Here is a 23,727-nt window from a genome sequence, read left to right on the forward strand (position 1 = left end):
ATATATTAATTAAAAAATATTTTTAGTAATATATTAATTCAAAAAATATTTTCAAATTTGTAAAGAAATATAATAAGAAGTCATATCTTCAAAAAGTAAATATTAATTAATATCATAAATTTAGAAAAGGCAAGAAGACGTCTGATATCAACCATTGGACTAATATGGGGGAAGTTTATTTACTGATAACGCGTTTTCCAATAAATCTGAAAAATAAATGATAAAAAAACACTCTCGGAATCTCGTTTACTCATTCATTATTCATAAAATCAAACCACGCGGTTTTCAGACCTTTCTGTGCCTTTAAATTGGCCTGTGCACCTTCTGCAAACGCTCCGGTCTAATCAAAGCCCTTTTCAGATCATAGAAAATGTCTTCTGATGTGGTAAACAGCCCGGACGACACCCATGATCAGGGCCTCAAATCAAAGAAACTCTCATGGGGAAAACTGCGTCGTATGGACTCCCTAGACATGGAGTCCGGGACTGTACATGGCCGCAGCTACCATGGCTCCAAGGTCTGTATCCCCCACCCCTTTCCTGATATCATTTTCTCGTTATTATGCATGGCAACTGGGAGAAAGAAGATTTGATTTTTTTTTTTTTTTTTGAATTTCTGTTTTGAAGGATACGAAGGACTGGTCTGTGATACTGCACCTGGCGTTTCAGAGCCTTGGAATAGTGTATGGGGACATTGGAACTTCGCCGTTGTACGTGTATGCAAGCACTTTCACTGATGGTGTCAAACATAATGATGATATTCTGGGGGTTCTTTCTATCATCTTCTACACCCTCACCCTCATCCCTCTCTTCAAGTACGTCTTGACTGTGTTGAAGGCCACTGATAATGGCGATGGTGAGAGCTCACGATCATTAACGACCTTTGATTTTAATTTAAATGTATCGTACTGTGATCTTCTTTTTCTGTCTTTGCTTTTTCTTTTTTGTTTTCTTTTATGGCATGAACCCATCATCTTTTCTTTTTAGAAATATGCCACATATTAAGACTTGTCCATACCAACAAGGCAAAATGGTTTATTAATTTCTTGATTTTTATTTTTATTTTTGCCATTTTTTTCTAGTCTTGATCATAGATGAGATGAGTGAAAAACACCATTGAAGGCCAACTTTGATGTATCAAACTGTGATACTTGCCCTTGAAAATAACCATGCAGGCTCCAACTGGGGTCCCTCGTATCTGATTAATCAATGATCAACAATTGTGCAATCAATCCAATGAATCTTTTTTTTTTTTTAATCCTTGCCGCCCTTTCAACTCTAAATATGTGGTTCACATTATAACTCAAAAAAGAGGAAAATAGCCCATTAAGCCTAGAATACACTTCTTTTAAACACTCTGGATAATTTTCAGGAGGGACATTTGCTTTGTATTCTCTTATATGCCGATATGCCAAGGTGGGGTTGATCCCTAGTCAACAGGCTGAGGACAGAGAAGTCTCCAATTTCCGGTTGGAGCTGCCTAGTAAAAGACTGCAGATGGCATCAAAGCTCAAGTCTAAGCTAGAGAAGAGCAACTTTGCTAAGTTGTTTCTGTTGTTTGCCACAATGCTTGGCACTTCCATGGTGATTGGTGATGGTGTCCTCACTCCTTGCATCTCAGGTTAGCTTAGTTTTTATCCTTCTTCTTTACATTTACATACAAATTTAATGACATGCTGTCATACACCTTTATTTTTCCTTATGCATTTATTAAAAGATTTTTTTTTTGGGAGAATTATCTTTTGGGGGGTAGATGAGCCCCCAAATTAACAAAAGGTCCATATAACTCTTCAAATTGAGTTGAAGGATATGAAATAGTAACGAACAAATATATCCTTTAAGAACACATATAAAATATTTTATAAAATTAAGTTAAATATTTTTTTTTCAATAATTTTTTTTTCAAAAATACTAAATTAAATAAAAGTAGTTTTCAAAAATATTAAATTAAATAATTTTTTTCAAAAATATTAAATTAAATTTTTTTCAAAAATATTAAATTAAATTAAAGTATTTTAAAAAATATTAAATTAAATATTTTTTTAAATATTAAATTAAATAAAATTATTTTAAAAAAATATTAAATTAAATAAAAGTATTTTAAAAAATATTAAATTACATAAAAGTATTTTTTAAAAATATTAAATTAAATAAAAATATTAAATTAAATAAAAGTATTTTTCAAAAATATTAATTTTTTTTTCTCAAAATCAACAAAGGGCATTTTTTAAAATATTGAAGGATGATATCCTTCAACTCAATTTCCATACTTTCATTGAGTCTTGGGCTCAATTTGAAGAGTTACATGAACCTTTTGTTAATTTGGAGGCCCATCTACCCCCAAAACATAATTCTCCCTTTTTTTTTTCCTTTCATCTTTGTTTTCACATGGTATTTTTTGGAAATACTTTTAGAAAGTAAAAACCATATCACACTACCATTTTTGGAAATACTTTTCTTACTTTGGAAAGTAAAACCATGTCACACTACCTTTTTTGGAAATGCTTTTTCTTACTTTGGAAAGTAAAAACCATGTCACAGTATCATTTTTTTGGAAATACTTTCTTACTATGGAAAATAAAAAAACAAACATAATTTACATCATCCTTTTTTAGTTAATTTGAGATTAAAAGGTTTCTTTCTTCCATAATAAATGACTTTTCCTTTTACAAATTTTTGTTGCCAAGTGATTAGCTTTTTTTAAAGTTATCTTTCATTATCATTGAAAATTACTTATGACTAATTTAAGTAGATATATGTATATGGCGGAATATGCCTTCAACTTTCTTCTTTATTATTAATTTTTGTTGACAAAGAAAATGAGTTTCATCCTTTAGTCTTTTATTGTATATTTGACATTTGACTTTGCATGTCATAGTTTTATCTGCTGTGGGTGGCATCAAGGAAGTCACGGATTCAATGACACAAGGTAATCTTTCTCAACTTTTAAAATCAACTACTAAAATAATTTTTTTATTTAACATTTGGATAATTTTTATATAAATTTTTTTTTTAAAAAAATAGAATGGTATTTTTGTAGGTCAATTTTTTTTTTAAAGATTTGTAAATCTATAATTATTTTATTCCTTTTAATTACAAAAAAATTGAATTGAACCAAATTAATTGATAAAAAATCAGATTGTCCAATTTTGACTAGTAAAGTGTAGACAAAAGTGTTGAATCCAATGGCTTATTAACTTGGAATCTTTACCCTCTTTAAGGAAAAAGAAAATAAATAAAATAATGGGTTTGCACTGTTGACAAATTTAAAATAATCCTTTCAACTTACAATAATATCCTCGTATAATTATTCTTAATAATATTTTGACTTGTCCTCTTAAGTCTTAATCACGACTGGTGAAAAGGTAAAAGTTTAAATTATTAAATACAATAATATCCTCGTATAATTATTCTTAATAAATTTTTTCTTGGACACAGATAGGATTGTTTGGATATCAGTAGGCATCTTGGTATGCCTTTTCATGGTTCAAAGATTTGGAACTGACAAAGTTGGATACAGTTTTGCTCCAATAATCTGTGTTTGGTTCGCGTTAATTAGCGGCATTGGGGTCTACAACTTCATCAAGTTTGATCCAACAGTTGTTAAAGCCATTAATCCCAAGTACATCATCGATTACTTTAGAAGGAACAAGAAAGAAGCCTGGATTTCCCTTGGTGGGGCCGTCCTCTCCGTAACAGGTTTGGATGTGGATCATTAATCAATTCTCCTCCATCATTAACTAGAGAAATTTCTCAGATTGTTTTCGGGAAAATACAGGGACGGAGGCGCTGTTTGCTGATGTTGGCCACTTCACAGTTCGATCAATTCAAATAAGTATGTGCGCTGTCACATACCCAGCTCTTGTATTGGCATATACTGGACAAGCCTCTTTTCTCCGGAAACACCATCAGGATGTTGGTGACCTTTTCTTCAAGTCCATACCACGTGAGCATTCTGGCTTTAGAGTTTGTTTTCTGTCTTCTTGTTAGTTTTTTTTATTGGTTAAGGTGGGGTTTCTCTGGTGCAGATGGTCTGTACTGGCCGATGTTTGTTGTGGCTGTGTCAGCGGCGATCATTGCCAGTCAAGCTATGATATCTGGGACTTTCTCCATTATCCAGCAGTCTCTCTCACTAGGGTGCTTTCCTCGAGTGAAGATTATGCATACATCGACTAAGTATGAAGGGCAAGTGTACATTCCTGAGGTCAATTACCTTCTCATGCTGGCTTGTGTAGGGGTCACTGCAGGGTTTAAGACTACCACAAAGATTGGAAATGCATATGGTAATCTACCCACATCTTCTTTCATATTTTCATTTTTCAGCTTTTCTCGAGCTTAGTGATGTTTCAAAATGATCATGATTGCAAGTCTTTGTTGGTGTAGGGATTGCAGTGGTGTTCGTGATGACCCTCACCTCATTATTTCTGGTTCTTGTGATGATCATGATATGGAAAACCCATATACTGCTAGTGATCTCATATGTTGTGGTCATTGGTAGCATTGAGCTTCTGTATCTAAGTTCAGTCCTCTACAAGTTTGATCAAGGAGGGTATCTACCCTTGGCCTTTGCCTTAGTTCTGATGACCATAATGTACGTTTGGAATGATGTGTACCGGAGGAAATACTATTATGATCTGGATCACAAGATTTCTCCTGAGGTGGTGAAGGAATTAGTAGTGAGCACAAACTTTAGTAGAATACCAGGATTGGCCATCTTCTACTCTGAGCTTGTTCATGGCATCCCGCCCATCTTCAAGCATTACATGGAAAATGTGCCTGCATTGCATTCAGTTCTTGTTTTCGTCTCAATCAAGTCTCTCCCCATAAGCAAGGTTCCAGTGGAGGAACGATTCCTCTTCCGCAGGGTAGATCCAAATGATATTTATGTGTTCCGATGTGTGGTGAGGTATGGGTACACCGATGTGCGTTTTGAGGAAGAGCCTTTTGAGAGATTGTTAGTTGAAAGATTGAAGGAGTTCATAAGAGGAGAGATAATGATGACCGTGACATTAACACACAATAGTGGAGACATAGTTTCTGGAGAGCTGCAAGATGGGTTGATTAATGGTGAGAATGAGAGCAAAGAATCAAAGCAAATTGATGAAAAAAGATGCCAACAGGATGTTAAGAAAGATATTGAAGTAATTGATAGAGCGGCACAAGTGGGTGTAGTGCACTTGATCGGTGAGACTGAGGTGATGGCAGATAAGGGCTCCAAATTTGGAAAGAGGGTTTTGATAAATGTTGGCTACAATATCTTGAAGAAAAATTTGAGACAGGCGGAGAAGGTGTTTGACATTCCACACAAACGCATACTGAAAGTGGGAATGATTTATGAGCTTTGAAAGATGGGGAATGCATCAAAAGATTGTCCCATTAGTATCAATTGTAGCTAGATAGAATAGCCAAAAAATTGTAGCAACAGGGCTTCTCTGATGGGAATTTAATAAATATAGTAATATATTAATTCAAAAAATATTTTCAAATTTGTAAAGGAATATAATTGGAAGTCATCTTTCCAAAAATATCTTTTAATTATCACCATGAAAAAGATCTTTTAATTAATACCATAAAAAATATCATAAATTTAGAAAATGCCAAACTTGAAGAACAAATTATTGGTTTCTGATATCAACCATTCAACCATTCACTGATGACGCGTTTTCTACTAAATTTGGAAGATAAATGGGGAAGAAGGACACTCATAATTTCATTTACTAATTCATAAAATCAACCATGCGGTTGTCAACCAAAAGTCAGGCAGGGCAAGGAAGGTAAGAAGCGTAAAACCAAGAAGCAAACATTTGGGAGATGTCCATCGACATCTCCCACCTTGAACTTCACGTTTCTTCTTCACTTCTTTCAGACCTTTCTGTGCCTTTAAATTTGCCTCTCCTCCTTCTGCTAACCCTCCAGGCTAATCAAAGCCCTTTTCGGATCATAGAAAATGTCTTCTGATGTGGTAAACAGCCCTGACGAGACCCATGATCAAGGCCTCAAATCAAAGAAACTCTCATGCGGAGAACTACGTCGTATGGACTCCTTAGACATGGAGACCGGGACTGTCCATGGCCAAAGCCACCATAGCTCCAGGGTCTGCACCCCCACTTCCTGATATCATTTTCTTGTTATTATGTATCTGCATGCATGGCAACTGGGAAAAAGAAGATTTGATTTTTTATTTTATTTATTTTTATCCTTTTATTTTCTGTTTTGAAGGGCACCAAGAACTGGTCTGTGATACTGCACCTGGCGTTTCAGAGCATTGGAATAGTGTATGGGGACATTGGAACTTCGCCTTTGTACGTGTATGCAAGCACTTTCACTGATGGTGTCAAACATAATGATGATATTCTGGGGGTTCTTTCTCTGATCTTCTACACCCTCACCCTCATCCCTCTCTTCAAGTATGTCTTGATTGTTTTGAAGGCCAACGATAATGGCGGTGGTGAGAGCTCATCATCATGAATGACCTTTGATTTTAATTCAAATGAATCCTACTTTGATCTTCTTTTTCTATCTTTCCTTTTCCTTTTTTTGTTTTCTTTTATGGCTTGAACCCATCATCTTTTCTTATTAGAAAGAGGCTACTTTGATCTTAAAACTTTTCCAAACCAACTGTGATTCTTTTTTCCCTTTTCTTTTCTTGCCATTTTTGCTAGTCTTGATCATTGATGGGATGAGTGGAAAACACCTTTGAAGGCCAACTGTGATGGAACAAATTGTGTGACTTAGCCATTAAAATAACCTTGCAGGCTCCAAATGGGGAAGGGAAACTTCCCTCTTTTGTGCTTAATCAATGATCAACAGTTGTGCTCTCAATCCAATGAATCTTTTTTATAATCTTTTCTTCCCTTTCAACTCTAAATATATGGTCACATTATAACTCCGAAAAAGGAAAATAACCCATTAAGCTTAGGTGATGAATATCACATTTGTGCTATTATTATTTTCAGGAGGGACATTTGCTTTGTATTCTCTTATATGCCGATATGCCAAGGTGGGGCTGATCCCTAGTCAACAGGCTGAGGACAGAGAAGTCTCCAATTTCCGGTTGGAGCTGCCTAGTAAAAGACTGCAGATGGCATCAAAGCTCAAGTCCAAGCTAGAGAAGAGCAACTTTGCTAAGCTCTTTCTGTTGTTTGCCACAATGCTTGGCACTTCCATGGTGATTGGTGATGGTGTCCTCACTCCTTGCATCTCAGGTTAGCTTAGTTTTTATCCTTCTTCTTTACATTTACATACAAATTTAATGAAATACTTCTGCTTTATTCCCCCTTATTAACGTATTTTTTAAAAGAGCCTTTTTTTCATCTTTGTTTTCACATCACAATTTTTAATTTGAAAATACTTTTCTTACTTTTGGAAAGTAAAAAGCCACCATAATTTACATCATCCTTTTTAGTTTGAGATTAAAAGGTTTCCTTCTTTCATAATAAATGGCTTTTCCTTTCACAAATTTTTGTTACCAAAAAACATATATATGGGGGAATATGCATTCAACTTTTTCTTTATTATTAATTTTTCTTATTGGGTAGGAATATTTAGGATAGGCGTCTTCCACAAAAACCACAATTTGTGTGTACTATTGTTGTAATGCAAATTAATTTAGTTGGATGTTAGCTGACAAGGAAAATGGGTTTCCTCCTTTACTTTCATGTTGTATATTTGACATTTGACTTTGTATGTCACAGTTTTATCTGCCGTGGGTGGCATCAAGATAGCATTGGATTCAATGACACAAGGTAATCTTTCTCAACTTTTAAAATCAACTACTAAAATAAATTTTTATTTAATATTTGGATAATTTTTTATAAATTTAAAAAAAATTATTTTTACAAAAAATAAAATAAAAATGAATGGTATTTTTGTAATTATTTTATTTCTTTTAATTAAATAACCCTAAAAAAAGGAAATTGAATTGGACCAAATTAATTGATAATAAATGAGATTGTACAATTTTGACTACTAAAGTGTGGACAAAAGTGTTGAATCCAATGGCTTATATAAATAACTTTAGGAAATCTCAACTGCCCACATTAACTTGGAATCTTTCCCCTTTTTTTAAGTAAACAAAAAGGAAAAAAAAAAAAAACCCAATGGGTTTGCATTGTTGACAAATTTAAAATAATCCTTTCAAATTACAATAACATCCTCATATCAATATTTTTAATAACATTTTGACTTGTCCACTTCCTTAGTCATGGGAGATATACAAAGGTAATAGTCTAACTTATTAAATACAATAAAAGTGTCTTATCATCTTAAAATAATTTTTAAAAAATGGTTACATAAGCATGTTATTGATCATTTTTGTTCCTCAATTTGAAAAAAAAAATAAATTTTATTTTAACTTCAATACCATTTTCCTTTGTGCAAACAGATATGATTGTTTGGATATCAGTAGCCATTTTGGTATGCCTCTTCATGGTTCAAAGATTTGGAACTGACAAAGTTGGATACAGTTTTGCTCCAATAATCTGTGTTTGGTTCGCGTTAATTAGCGGCATTGGGGTCTACAACTTCATCAAGTTTGATCCAACAGTTGTTAAAGCCATTAATCCCAAGTACATCATCGATTACTTTAGAAGGAACAAGAAACAAGCCTGGATTTCCCTTGGTGGGGTCGTCCTCTCCATAACAGGTTTGGATGTGGATCATTAATCAATTCTCCTCCATCATTAACTTGAGAAATTTCTCAGATTGTTTTCGGGAAAATGCAGGGACGGAGGCGCTGTTTGCTGATGTTGGCCACTTCACAGTTCAATCGATACAGATAAGTATGTGCACTATCACATACCCTGCTCTTGTATTGGCATATACTGGTCAAGCCTCTTTTCTTCGGAAACACCATGAGGATGTTGGTGACATTTTCTTTAAGTCCATACCACGTAAGCATTCTTGCTTTAGAGTATGTTTTCTGTCTTCTTGTTGGTTCTTTTATTGGTTTATTTAGGTGGGTTAATTTCTTCGGTGTAGATGGTCTGTACTGGCCGATGTTTGTTGTGGCTGTGTCCGCATCAATCATTGCCAGTCAAGCAATGATTTCCGGGACTTTCTCCATTATCCAGCAGTCGCTCTCGCTGGGGTGCTTTCCTCGGGTGAAGATTGTGCATACATCGACTAAGTATGAAGGGCAAGTATACATTCCTGAGGTCAATTACCTTCTCATGCTGGCTTGTGTAGGGGTCACTCTTGGGTTCAAGACTACCACGAAGATTGGAAATGCATATGGTAATCCACCCATCCTTCTTTCAGATCTTCATTTTTCAACTTTTTTCGAGCTCGGTGCATGATATTTCGAAATGATCATGATTATGAGTCTTTGTTGGTGTAGGGATTGCGGTGGTGTTCGTGATGACCCTCACCTCATCATTTCTGGTTCTTGTGATGATCATGATCTGGAAAACCCATATCCTACTTGTGATCTCATATGTTGTGGTCATTGGTAGCATTGAGCTTCTGTATCTAAGTTCAGTCCTTTACAAGTTTGATCAAGGCGGGTATCTACCCTTGGCCTTTGCCTTAGTTCTGATGACCATAATGTACATTTGGAATGATGTGTACCGGAGGAAATACTATTATGATCTGGATCACAGGATTTCTCCTGAGATGGTGAAGGAATTAGTAGCGAGCACAAACTTTAGTAGAATACCAGGACTAGCCATCTTCTACTCTGAGCTTGTTCATGGCATCCCGCCCATCTTCAAGCATTACATGGAAAATGTGCCTGCATTGCATTCAGTTCTTGTTTTTGTCTCAATCAAGTCTCTCCCCATAAGCAAGGTTCCAATGGAGGAACGATTCCTCTTCCGCAGGGTAAACCCAAACAATCTTTATGTGTTCCGGTGTGTGGTGCGGTATGGGTACACTGATGTGCGATCCGAGGAAGAGCCTTTTGAGAGATTGCTAGTTGAAAGATTGAAGGAGTTCATAAGAGAAGAGATGATGATGACCCCGACATTAACACACAGTAATGAAGACATGGTTTTTGGAGAGTTGCAAAATGAGTTGATTAATGGCGAGAATGAGAATGAAGAATCAAAGCGAATTGATGAAGAAAGACGCCAAGAGGATGTTGATAAAGATATTGAAGCAATTGATAGAGCGATGCAAGCAGGAGTGGTACACTTGATCGGTGAGATTGAGGTGATGGCGAAGAAAGGCTCCAAATTAGGAAAGAAGGTTTTGATAAATGTTGGCTATAATATCTTGAAGAAGAATTTGAGACAGAAGGAGAAGACGTTCGACATTCCACACAAACGTATGCTGAAAGTGGGAATGATTTATGAGCTTTGAATCATGAGGAATGAGATGATCACAAAATGTCTCATCAGCATCAAGCGAAACAAAAAAAAAACAGTTGTGCCTAGCGAGAATAGCTAAATAATTGTAGCAACAATACTTCTCTTCTCAAGCATGTATAGCCAAAATTCAACACATAAATTATTATTGAAAACAAAATTTCAGGGAGGCTTAGTTAAAATGCAACTACAGAAAGAGGTCTTTAGTGAAAGACTAGATGTGGAATATATATATATATATATTCATAAAAACAATTATCAAGTTGAAAATAAATCAATAATAAGGATAAGACCTTAAAAATGGTATTTAAACTTAATTTTTATAGGATCTGTTTGTAAAGTTATTAGTTTATTAATTCATATTACATTTCATTTTTACTTAAGCACCTAAAGTCATTAAAGTGCTAAATTGTTTTGCATTCTTTTATAAATTAGATGAAAACAATTGATGTAAGGAAAAAAATCTAAGTTTTAATGTGAGTAAAATATTTTGAAAGGTTTTTGAAAGATTGAGGAGCTATTAATCAAGGTTTACCAACCTTAATTCGATCTTAAAAATGTGCAATCCATTAAGGTACAAGAGAACTAGTTAATTTGGTTAGACTCAACTAATTAAGGAGATAAAAAATGCTCAATTTTATTGTAAGATAACTCTATCTAAGAAAAAACAGAGATAGAACTACCATGACTTAGTAATATTTTGGGGTGTGGCCCTTTGGAATTAGCTCTAATGTGTTTATTTGTTTTTAGATTAAAAAGATTAATTATTTGTTTAAGATAATAAAATCCTAATTTAAATAAATAAGAATAAAATATGAATAAAGATTTCCTGAATATTAAATGAAATAAATCAAATTAAAAAAAGAATGTTCTAGAGAGTTTCATAATCTAGTGTCAAATTCTTAGAAGGATAGCATTATAAAATTTAGGGTTTAGGATGAAAGTCAATCCACAACCAAATTGAATCCTAAGATTAATGTTACATCCAAAACTTTTTTTTTCTTTTTAAAACATATTTCTAAAACCATCAAGTGAATGAGATTAAAAATTAATTATTGGTTCAAAGTTTGATTTTTTAACCTTTCCTACTCCTTGTAGCTTTATTTTAGGAAAAAAATAACGATAAAAAATATCAGGATAACTAATGATCAAAAGTTACCAAGAATCACTAGTATTAGGTGATAATCTACTATATCATTCCCCAACACAAACTCACAATGATAGGTGATGGTCAATTTTGATTTTCAATTTTATTCAATCAAAGCCTATATCCATTTTTGTAGATTTGACCCTTAAATTCGTTAATAGTAAGATCAAATTATAGTAATTAGTGATCAATGTCTTCTCAAGAATCACTACTATCTTGATAAGAATCATTTGTAATTTATCTATAGTGATCTCACGTAAAAGATTTATTCTTATCAATTAAATCTTGAAAACATAAAGAAAACCATATTTTGTCATGTTCTTGCTACTTTTCTTTGGATTCTTCACCTTCATCATGTTAGCATCTTTGGATCAATCAAGTTAGCCAAACATGATAGAGGGTTTCTTTTTACAACCCATGTTTGGTTGCCAAGAAAATAAAATAGAAATTGAAAAAGAAAAGAAAACCTAAAACTTTATTAAAGACTTTTAAGAGGAGATTTCACTCCCTACATTCTATCTTCCTCTTTTCCTCCTTCAAAACCTAGAAGTAAAAGAGTTTAATAAATTCAATATCCTAACATGTGATACACTTCCATTGTCCACTTATTATAGAGAAAAATTATAAAAAAAAAAACCTAAAAAAAACTCTAAATATTATGAGTTCCAAATGAGTAAAATGCATTTTGAATTAGATTGAGACATTTGGAACTCATTTTTGGTATGTTTTAGAGCTTAAAACTTGATCACCAATGGTTGAATTTGAAATTGAGGTGAGTTCCAAATTGTTAGAAAAATTAGACAAATCCAACCTATGGTAATCACCCTAGAGGGGGGGTGAATAGGGTAATAGTCTCTTTTTGCAAATTTAAATTATGTGAATGCAAGAGATAATTATATGCAAATATATAATAAAACAATATAAAAATAATTGCATATAAAGTAAGAGAGTAAGGAAAAGAGAATGCAAACATAAGATTTTATAGTGGTTCGGTGCAACCCGACCTACGTCCACTTTCATCTAGCTTCAATCCTAAGCTTGAGGTTCCACTAATTTAAGGCTTCTAAAACAAACTTTCAAGCAATACAATTGGATTATGAGTCCAATCAACCCTCTTGGACTTTTGGCTCTAAGTATCCTTTACACTTCTCAAGAGATACCTCACTCTTGAACAACCCCTCAAGTGATACCCCACACTTGAGAATCCCAAAGTGATACTTTACACTTAGACTTTTCTTCTCATAGATTTACAAATGAGGATAATAAATGATCTCACAAAATCCTAGTACAAAGCTTTAAGGCTCAAATGATACAGAAAAATAGGATTGAATGGTGCATTAATGATATGCAAGTTTTAAAATAATAATGCACTAAAAAACACTCGCCCAAGACTCAAATATATTCAAGAAATGTTTGGGAAGGTTAAACTTATGAAATAATGAAGATTGAAGCCTTTTTATAGAGGAAAACGACCAAACTAGCCATTGGGGGTTCGACTGGTTGAGTTGGGGTCAACCGATTGACTAGCCTTTAACATTTAATACTTGGCAGGTGACTGTTGGACCTTGACCGCCCTTTGACCAAACTTCAACCGGTTGAGGTTCAACCTTAACTGGTTAAACAACCGTGTAGAAGAAAGAGAAAGTTTTTGTATCCTTTGACCAGTTGAGCTAAATAGGTTGACCGATTCCTCATTCGGTTCAACCGATTGAATTGTTTTTGGCTCAACAACTATCATTTTCAACTTAAAACCTTTTAAACAAGTTTGGAAAATATTTAACACAATGTTTTAGTTGAAAACATGAAATCATCTAATTTTAAAGGATTTAAAACAAAATTACTTCTAGATGATTTTGGTGCAAAAATTAATAATGTAATGCATGAAAGACCTAGTGCACCAACAACTTAATAAAGAAATCCTATGAAGCTTAAGTCTTGAAAAACACTTATCTTTGAAGTCTTCTTTTTCTTATTGATTTCTCTTTGACTTGATTTTATTTTTGTGATTGTCACTTTAGAAATCGTCTTGCCTAATCATACTTGAAATATAATCATTAGTTTCAAACCTTGTTTTGTTATCATTAAAATCGAGATTAACCAAACCTTAGTTTAACACAAATCAATTTTGAACTCATAAGTGGAAGAAAAGTGCCAAATTTGAAATCACCATGGTGAGTTCATAATTCATTTTGAATTTTGAACTTACCTACTACTACTTTGCTTCTAACACACATAACTTCCTCATTTCAGCTCTGATTTGCACATAATTTGAAGTGTTGGACTCTTGACTTCCCAAAATTTGAAATGATATATAACATGCTCAAAAATGACTTTGAGAAGTACTCTAAATTTCACCTCAAATTTAGAGTGCTTGTTGTGGCCAATTTTTGAGTTCCAAATTTCCATGTGAATTTGATTGTATTTGCTTCAAACTTCTTTCATTATGATTGCTTGCCTTTTATCTCACTTCATAATATTCGTTGCTAGTATCTCATGCCTATGGTTTTCTCATTATGCTCTTATTTGGACTTTTTATGGTTCAATAGTTCAAAGTCTCTCATTTATGTATATTTAACATTTTCTACTCCCTTGGTTGAGAATGAAATTTGTACTAAGCATTCCTTTTACCCCTTAAATCTAGAATTAGGTTAAAAAATGGAAGTTAGATCCATAGTTAGGATCTTAGCATCAATTTAAGTTAAGTTTGATGATTTGAACTTTTTATAGTGTATAAATTATATTATATTGGAGCACATATTTTGGCTCCAAATACTGGCATAACCTTGGTTCAACTAGGTTAGGCTAAGTCTCAATCGGTTGAGTTAGTTAGGAAATGGTAACCTTGATGATTAGTAGTTGATCAATTGGTTGGTCAATCAAAACTCAAATTATATCTAGTGGCTTTCAACTCTTATATTGAACAAGAAAGAGTTCTGAGAAAATAAAGGATATGCTTAATTAAGAAAAACACTCAAAACGGGAGGGAGAGAGGGAAGGAGGGAGGGGGGGGGGGGGGGGAATTGGGTTTTTTAATATCTTTTCAAACACAACAAGTTCAAGCATAATATAAACAAAAATAAAGAGATAGAGTTAGAGAATTCAAACTCGGGTTTTATAGTGGTTCAGAACTTCTTTACCTATGTCCACTCTCCTCAATCTCCTAACCGAGTAAAGGTTCCACTAACTTGAAGCTTCAACCAAGCTTCCAATCTTCTTACACTTAGATTCCGGCTCCAATGGGCTCTTACATAATCTCTTCAAGATTCAAACCTCTTAAAGGCGTTAACACTCAGTTCTTACAAGAATGAATCCCTCAACCTAGCTTAAAGATAACTCAAACACAAGATAAAGCTAGGATGACACACAAGAGTGCACTAAAAGATATGCAAGTGATGATTTAATGCACTAAGAAAGAAATGAAAGCTTTTTGGTCAAGAACAGGTAGGTAGACAATTGATTGCAAGTGTTCTCTTATGCATAAATGAAGTAGAACTCTTAATTTATAGGTTTCTAAGCTCGGGAGCCAAAAACAACAAAAGGGAGCCTCGACCGGTCGAGCTAGGGGTCAACTGGTTCACTAGCCGTTAGAGCATTTAATGCTTGGCAGATTACCGTTGCCTCAACCGGACCTCAATCGGGAAGGGGTGAACCTCAACTGGAAAGAGGAAGTTATTGGATGAGAGAAAGTGTTTTTGGCACTCCTCGATTGGACCTCGATCGGACAAGGGTAACCTGTCGACCGGTTCACCAACCGGTTGAGCTGGTTGGCCAAAGTCTCGATCGGTTCAGCTTTTTGGCCTTGAAAACCTATCTTTTTCAATTCCTTTCTTTTCTAACACTTGGGCAAGGTCTTTAGGTTAAATAATATGTCGATTTTAAAACTTTTTGCCCAAGATACATTTGTTAAAACTCGGGTTTTAATGAAATCGAAGTTTTAAAGGATAAACTGAGTTTTTTAAGATGCATGAAACTGTATGAAAATCCTAAGTGCACCCATGCATTCATCTTACATTCGTTTCCTATGATCAAAAGTCTTCCCAAAGTCTTGATCTTGTATCCATTTGGTCCTTTGATGAATTTCCGAATTTATACCTCAGATTCTTTACCATTTAAAACAATTAGTCACTTAATCATGATTTGTTATCATCAAAACCCGATTAGGAGAACCCTTGAGCTTACAAGTTCTAAATTATTTTTTAAATATATTTGAAGCATTAAGAGAATGTTTTTAGATCTGCATTTACTTTTAAACTTGCATTTCATTTTAATGTATCATTCAACCCTAATTTCATTGTTTTGAAAACATGATCGGACCGACCGGTTTAACCATTGACTGATGGCCTTTTCGATTTGGTTTGGTGAAATAGACCGTCTAGAGGTTGAACTGTCTCATTTCTCACTTCCTTCCAAGCCCATTTACTATATTCTATGGCAATTAACTTTCTCTTGTGATGTGAAGGTATAAATACTACATAAATGCTTTGTAGGAATTTCAATGTGAGATAGGTTAAGCCTTAGTAATAATAAAATAAGCTTCACATGGAGGGGAATTGAAACCTGGGACATGTAGTTTACATAACGAGTGGTTGACCACCAACTTACACAGCTATTTGGTCAACAACATCGAAAATATGTATATATCTTTAAATTTTTATCATATAGAACATTTAAATAAATATAAATATTTATATCTACCATTATTGGTATAATAATTATTAATTATAAATATAAAAATAATACAAATTAATTAATATAATAGTTTAAAAAATTTTAAATAACAAAAATACATACATATATATATATATATATATATATATATATATATATATATATATATATATATATATTTTCTTATCATTATTTTTAATATTATTAAAATATATATTATATATTTATGACGTCACTGGTTTGATCATAGTTCAATCGCGGTTCAACCATCGGTTCGATCAGTGAATCGTGAATCGATAACTTTTTCGGTTTAATGTCCGGTCTGATTATGAAAACAATGCTTTATATTGAAATTTTTTGTTATAAAGTATATTTAAAACAATAATCCAAAAAGGTATTTGGAGCTGGAAGTCCAAGAAAGTTGATTGGAACTATAGTCCATTGTGAACTTGAAGGTTTGAGTTAGAAGCCTTGTTAAAAAAACTGTCACCCGATTGAAAACTTGAGGAGAGTAAATGTAAGTTGGGTTGTGTCAAATTGTTGTAAAATTTTGAGTTTGTATTTTTTTCCCCCTCTCATTTTCTTTATTTATTTGCAATTTGTTCTTATATTGATTTTTATTATATCATTTTCTATATTGTCACTTACATTATTTAAGTTTCAATTTGCAAAAATGACCATCACCATATTCACCACCTATAAGGTGAAGTAAGACCAAACTCATGTTATTATTATGTTGTACCCTTTTATGTGGTGACATAGAAGCCCAAAAAAGACAAAATAATGATGAAGTTTCTCTTGCTTTTGGTATAGTGGGTCCTTAATGGAAGACTTGTATGATGAACTATTAGCTCGATGGCACAACATGCCCCTTATAATTGTGTTGTGCCAAAGTTGTAAGAACCGGTGTTTTAAAAACCGGCCTGAACCGGCCGGTCCGACCATCGACCTTTCCAGTCTAGTTCCCCCTTTAGGCCGGTTATCAATTGGACCGGTGCTGAACCCTTTGGGCTGACGGTTGAACCATCAAACCGCTTGGGTTGGGCGGTTTTTGGAGAACCGGACGATTCAACACCCCAACTTTTATTTGACTAAGTGGGCCACTTTAGTCCATTCCCTCACGGCCCAACATTGTTGGCCTATTTTTTTTTTTTTTTTTTGGCAAAATGGATTGTATCCTCTTCTCGGCCCAATATTCATTGCCCACACCCATCCTGTAAAATGGACCCTTAATCAAGGGTTAAGCCATAAGGCCCAACAACCACTTGGCTTGATTGTCCAACTTGAGTTACATGGGAAGAGATTTGTAAAACACTTTAATTTTCCACTTACTTTCGATGTGGATAAGGTAAAGGGATTTAAAAGCAAAATCATTTGTGTTAATTTTTAGCAGAAAATAACTACATAGTCTATTTCAAATAATATATATATCACATATGTTTTTTTTTTTTTTTTCATTTTCAATTTGTTTTCATATTTAAATACAACTTTTTTTTTTAGTTACCATTTTGAATATATTGTCATATTTAAATATTGCATATATTTTGTTTAATAAATTTAAACCATTAATACATGTATATAAAAATGAATAAATAATATTATAAATATTATTTAATTTTTAATTATATATTTTAAATATTTTATAATTATTTTTAATTTTAATAAATATATAAAATATATATTTATGACGTTACCAGTTTGACCACCGGTCCGATCAGTAAATTGTAAACCAATAATTTTTTTAGTTCAATATTCGATCAGATTCTAAAAACATTGATAAGAACTCTCAACCATGTGGATAGTTCAATGACTCATTAATATCTCTACTTTTGTACAAAAGTTTCTTATTTTAAAAATAAAAAACTAGGACATACTTAAATTTTATACATTTGACTCAAAAATAAATTTGTTGTAAATTAATAAAGTTATCCTAAGAAATAAAAGACTATAATTAATATAAATTAATTTTTTTTTGTCATTTTCTTTATTTTCCAAAAAATTATTACTAAAAACATAAATTTAATAAAATAAAAATTAGTTAATTTGGATAAAATGTCAATCTAAAAAAATTCACAATTTTCTAAATTTGATATATATATATATACACAACATGGAGTAATTACTAATAAATAGAATTTAACATAAAAAAAAACTTTGTGTATTTTACTTAACCGAACATAATTAGAAATCCTAATTACCATCTTATTACCAAAATTTTAAGTTATCATATCATTCATCATTATAAACTTTTGTATTACAATCCAATTTTGATATTTTAGGATATTTAGAAATATATTAAATTACTAATTTTCAAATATTTTTCTTTGTTATATGAAACAACAACGGAGTAAATTTTGGTATTTTAGGATGTTCTACAATTTATTAAATTAATTTTATTTTAATTATTGTTTTATAAATATCTTTATTCTAAAATACAAATAAACAAAATACTTTTTTTTTTTTTTTAAGGATAAAGACTACTTATTTACATACAGTATACAACATTAATAAAAAATAAATTAATAATTAATAACATTCAAATTAAGGTCCATTTGAGAATTTTAAGATCATAAAAATTAAAAGAATTACAACTTTTCATAATTTCCTAATAAATGAGAGTTCATCACATGAAAATTTTCATGTAAATAAATAAATAAAATTTATATCTAATAAGTCAATAATTAATTAAAAATATTTAACATTATTTTATAATTTATTAATTTAAAAATATAGTTTAACTAGAAGAAAAGAACCAAGAAAGAAAAAGAATTCTAATCAAATTTTAACTAATTTATTTTTTATTTCAATAGATTTTTAACAATTTATATGATTCTAAAATGATTTTTTTGAAAAAAAAATTAAAAATTATAATATAGTTTATAATAAAAATAATTTTAAAAAAATTAACGACGAAAGAGTTAGTCATATTTAGACAGCAACTTTGCGTGCCATACACAAGCAATTTGAAATTTGTGGGCCGTCCTTTGTAGTGGGCTTTATGCTTCGGCCCACTACAACCGCACCGCCTTGGAAGTATCAAATCAATATCACCACAAAACTATAAGGCTGACGCGGTACGCTACCATCATAAATTGCTTCACCACAAGAACCAATCCAAACCGTTGAATACTCTCCCACTTCCTCAATCCCCAAATTTGGAAACGTGTCAAAAGGAGATGCGGGGTGCATTTTAAGCTCAACAATACTGGATTCATACAATCTCTGCCAAACCCGCGAATTTTTTAAATTTTCACTATTTTTTAATTCCCGAAATTTCAAAACCTCCATTTTTTCGGAACGTATATACAGATTACAGAGAGAGTTTTAGTGAGAGGAGAGAGAGAGAGAGAGAGAGAGAGAGAGAGAGAGAGAGAGAGGGAGAGCTCTGTTGATAAAGAGAAAAACCTAGAGAGAAGCAGTAGGAGGAGACAGAGGAACGAAATGAAGGGCACCCTAGGAAGGCATTTGACGGTTCAGCTAGGTCAAGTTTCTCGCTTCCAGAATCTTCTGGAATCCGTAACCGCCGCCGACAACATCGACGATGATGTCGACAACAAAGATTTCATTCTGAGCCAAGACTTCTTCTGGTAAATTTCACGTTTTTGAATGGCGTATTTTGATTGGAGAATTGCAAGCTCAATTTGATTATTATTTTTGTATCTGTGCAAAACTCACTGAAATTGGGGACAATTCTTTTATTTTTTACATTATAGTGCTGAAGAATGAAAAATTTAATTCATCTATGTAATGCTATAAATCAAAAAATGGATTCATTTATGAGCTGATGAAGAATAGAGTGGATTGTATCATTCGGATATTGCATCCCAAAGTTAGGAAAGATTTAGAGCCGTAGTATTATCTTCTTATCATCTGATATCTCCAGGAACTTCTCGTTCCTTTTTCTTTAACTTAGTTGGGGGTTGGGTGGGGTTACTGCTGATTATCATAGTGTCTGTTCTGGTTTCATTTTTATATCTTGGGTTTAATTGAATAAGGCTGCAATCTACAGGTTTTTTCCCTGCACTTGTTGGTGGAGATGGCCTTTCCCGATATCACACAGATTTCCATGAGATTGAGGTATCTAACCAAACCCCAAGTATTTCTATACTCAAGTGGAAGTATTAGTTTTTTTTTTATTTTATTTTATAGTATTCACAATCTATATGGTCAAGCTTTTGGGGCTTGGATATTTTGCAATTAAAATGTTTTTACCCCATCAAATTGGTGATGGGAACTTCAGTCGTCTTTTCAAGGTTCTGAAGAGAATTGATGGTTGCATGTATGCAGTGAAACATAGCACAAGACCATTGCATCAAGACACAGAAAGGTAGCTTCTTCATGCTTCTTGGTATTTGTAGTATTTGTCTGAGCAGCTTTCTTATGCAATAATATCTGCAGGAGGAAAGCTTTGATGGAAGTTCAAGCTTTGGCAGCTTTAGGTCTGTATAAAATCCTTCATAAGTTTTACACTTCTTACAATTTCTTCTCCACAAATTTGGCATTGTTCATTTCCTAACCAAAATCAGCATTTTTCCTTTGTAGGATCTCATGAAATGATTGTAGGTTACTACACTTTGTGATCACAGCTTATCCATCAAGAGATCTTCTCACTTGTTCACAGAAGGGGAAGTCCTGGAAGCTTTGCATCAGGTTGATATATTTTTTTTCAAGGATACGTATGTGACTCCCATGTCAGAAAAATGAGTCCATAAGTGATATGATGTAACATATGGTACATGTAGAGAACAGATTATAAGAATGACCCATAGAAGAGAGTATGCCAAGAGTCAAGAGGATGATTTTGGACAACCACTGCCTAAAGTAGGAAAACAAAGACAAAAGCCTAAAACCAACTGACTAAGCTAATTTTGTTTTATGACAAAGACCTAATGTATACTGGAGCGACCCATAGAAGAGAGCATGCTGAGAATCAAAGTAAGAGGATGATTTTGGACAACCGCTACCTAAAGTAGCAGAACAAAACCAAAGGCCCAAAATCAATTGTCTGTTCAAATTTCTTTTATGGCAAAGACCTAATGTGCCAGATAAATGCTAATTTCATATGTAGAGCACCTATAGATGTTTTGAGTACTCAATCAGCAATTTTCCTACCCTTCTCTTAGACTGTGTCCTAAATTTGTTTCCTGATAAATTGTATCTTGTAGTTTACCATGGCATTTCAAGTAAAAATAATAAATACTCATTTCATATGTAGAGCACCTATAGATGTTTTGAGTACTCAATCAACAATTTTCCTACCCTTCTCTTAGACTCTGTCCTAAATTTGTTTCCTGATAAATTGTATCTAGTAGTTTACCATGGCATTTCAAGTTATTTTTACTTTATTTTCCATATTGTGTATAACAAATCTATTTCTTGTAATTTGTGACCAGTTTCAGGGTGTCAAGAAGTGACACCACATTTTTGTTTGTTTGTTTGTTTTTTTTTCTTTAATTTTTAATTTTTTTTATTTTATTTTGTGATAAATCTAATCTTTTTCTGGCTCCATTTTTGTTTTGATGACTCCATTTCTAATGGTGTGCCCAAAATGCTTTGGAAACTGGAAACTGGAACTTCTGAATATCTACTAGGACCTTAGTTTTCAGTTATTGTTAACATCTTTTCACTTGAAATTTATCTACACATTGCCAAGGCCTTGCAATTTACACATGAGAAAGGAATAGCTCACCTAGATGTAAAACCTGATAACATTTATGTCAAAGATGGTGTTTACAAACTTGGTGATTTTGGTTGTGCAACTCTTCTTGATAGAAGCCTTTCAATTGATGAAGGTGATGCACGTTATATGCCACAAGAAATCTTGAATGACAAGTATGACCATCTTGACAACGTTGACATGTTCTCCTTGGGAGCTGCTATCTATGAACTTATTAGAGGCTCACATTTGCCTGAATCACGATATTTGTTTTTGAATCTTAGAGAGGGAAAGCTGCTGCTTCTTCCTGGCTATTCTTTGCAATTCCAGAATTTACTCAAGGTACCAAACACAATTGACATATTAAACATTGCCTAACCATTGTTTTTGAAGAAAGGAAATTTTTCCATATTTTACATTTGGTGGTCTGGAAGGCTGCTCAGTGGAAGAATAAATAATTTGATTTGATTTGATCTTTTTCATCTCACATTATGTGAGTTTCTAGATTAAGTTTCAGCATACGGTGCATTCAGACTAAAATATAAGGGAGCATGAATTCTACTGGCCAAAAATATTTTCTACAGTTCTCTTTCCGTCTTTTAAGTTCCACATCTTGCAATTCTGAATTCTTATGTTGGTCAATGTCACTATTCTATTTCTTTTCAGACTAAATAGTACCAAACTATCAATATAACCCAGTTTCTGTGATTTGCAACAATAATGGGGGAATAGACATCTATGATAAATATGGCCTGAAAAAAATCCATTATTTGTGGGAATTGCAAAAATTCTACCTTGTACTAGATTCCAAGCTCACCTGCAATGGCTTGAACCAGTTATAACCTGCAAGTAATAAAAATGAAGCAGGTACTGCACTTTCACTGAAGAAATAAAAATAAAATTTATCTATGTCTGTAACCGCATTTCTTTACACCAATAAGTAATGAAGTTGGTGACTGGATATCATTCCAGTTGTGGTTAGAATTCATTCTTGGATTGCCTGCAGACACTCCCTTTGTTATATATCAAAAGATAACTTTTACTGCCATTTCATTATTTTCTTTTTATGCTATTTTGAAGCCCGTAGTTAAGATGATCTTGCACTATATGGTTGATTTATTGATAATCCTACCAGGCAATGCAGGATCCAGATCCAGTTTGGCGGCCTTCAGCTAAAGAACTAGTAGAAAATCCAATTTTTGACAGGCTCCAAAGAAATGCCAAAACGAAGTAAGGTCATTTTGCAACAATTGAACCTTGACTGGAACTGGAAGCTATGATTAAGAGATCGTATATGCAACCACTTATATTTTGCTGGTCCAGTAAACAGGGGATGGAAAAGATTATGAAGTTGCAAAATTTTTGGCAATAGGTTTTTGTCCACTGGATGTACCATTTTTCCCCTCAGCATGGTGCAGATTTTGTAAGTTGTCAAAGAAAACCTTGAGGATGCTGTAATCTTTATTGTGATGGAATGCAGTGCTAATGAAGAAGTCGCTTTGATTTTGGTGTAGCTGGTTGTGACATGAAACAGATATCAGCGATAAAGTTTACTTGACAGTGAGGATAGCATTCAAGAAGTCCCTTCAATACAGGTTTGCCAGTAATTTATTTTCCTAATAATCTGGAAAGTTCTGAATTTCTATGTTTGTACGTTTACAATTGTCGCCTTCTATTTTGAGCTTTCATCCTTGTTATTTATGTGTTTTTAGAAGAGAAGCTGTCAAAATAATGTTAGAATCAATGGATAAACATCTCCATCAACCTCATGCCTTGTCTGCTATCCATATAACCAACCTTGCTTAATCATTTGTTAGAAAAACCTGAACACATAATCCAATTAAGCATTGGCATGTAGATTGCATTAGGTTGTGACCATTTCTTCTTTGTATTACATGACTAATAAGTTTCTGACATCAAACAAAACACATACACATGCACATTTATCATTCA

At 33.1% G+C, this 23,727-nt stretch overlaps 3 protein-coding genes across 4 annotated transcripts; all 3 read left to right on the plus strand.

Moving 5' to 3' along the window:
- Window positions 1–292: 292 nt before the first annotated feature.
- LOC117918579 (potassium transporter 5-like) lies at window positions 293–5,435 on the plus strand. Of its 2 annotated transcripts, none has more exons than XM_034835333.1 (8): window positions 293–517; window positions 627–855; window positions 1,372–1,620; window positions 2,878–2,928; window positions 3,438–3,698; window positions 3,778–3,945; window positions 4,028–4,282; window positions 4,368–5,435. In XM_034835333.1, the coding sequence occupies exons 1-8, from the start codon at window positions 371–373 to the stop codon at window positions 5,342–5,344; spliced, it is 2,337 nt and encodes a 778-aa protein (XP_034691224.1). In that variant the 5' UTR covers window positions 293–370; the 3' UTR covers window positions 5,345–5,435. The 2 variants fall into 2 exon arrangements, with proteins under 2 accessions (XP_034691224.1, XP_034691225.1); XM_034835334.1 differs by having other exon boundaries at window positions 294–517; window positions 4,383–5,435.
- A 327-nt stretch (window positions 5,436–5,762) lies between these two features.
- On the plus strand, window positions 5,763–10,503 carry LOC117918587 (potassium transporter 5-like). The gene is made up of 8 exons (XM_034835343.1): window positions 5,763–6,093; window positions 6,219–6,447; window positions 6,956–7,204; window positions 7,694–7,744; window positions 8,383–8,643; window positions 8,723–8,890; window positions 8,979–9,233; window positions 9,337–10,503. The coding sequence occupies exons 1-8, from the start codon at window positions 5,947–5,949 to the stop codon at window positions 10,296–10,298; spliced, it is 2,322 nt and encodes a 773-aa protein (XP_034691234.1). The 5' UTR covers window positions 5,763–5,946; the 3' UTR covers window positions 10,299–10,503.
- A 9,056-nt stretch (window positions 10,504–19,559) lies between these two features.
- On the plus strand, window positions 19,560–23,727 carry LOC117918229 (wee1-like protein kinase). The gene is made up of 9 exons (XM_034834736.1): window positions 19,560–19,579; window positions 19,678–19,707; window positions 20,129–20,195; window positions 20,372–20,445; window positions 20,517–20,557; window positions 20,661–20,677; window positions 21,718–22,116; window positions 22,910–23,004; window positions 23,098–23,727. The coding sequence occupies exons 1-9, from the start codon at window positions 19,560–19,562 to the stop codon at window positions 23,144–23,146; spliced, it is 792 nt and encodes a 263-aa protein (XP_034690627.1). The 3' UTR covers window positions 23,147–23,727.

Source organism: Vitis riparia, chromosome 7 (assembly GCF_004353265.1).
Source record: "Vitis riparia cultivar Riparia Gloire de Montpellier isolate 1030 chromosome 7, EGFV_Vit.rip_1.0, whole genome shotgun sequence".
In the NCBI taxonomy this organism is placed as follows: domain Eukaryota; kingdom Viridiplantae; phylum Streptophyta; class Magnoliopsida; order Vitales; family Vitaceae; genus Vitis; species Vitis riparia.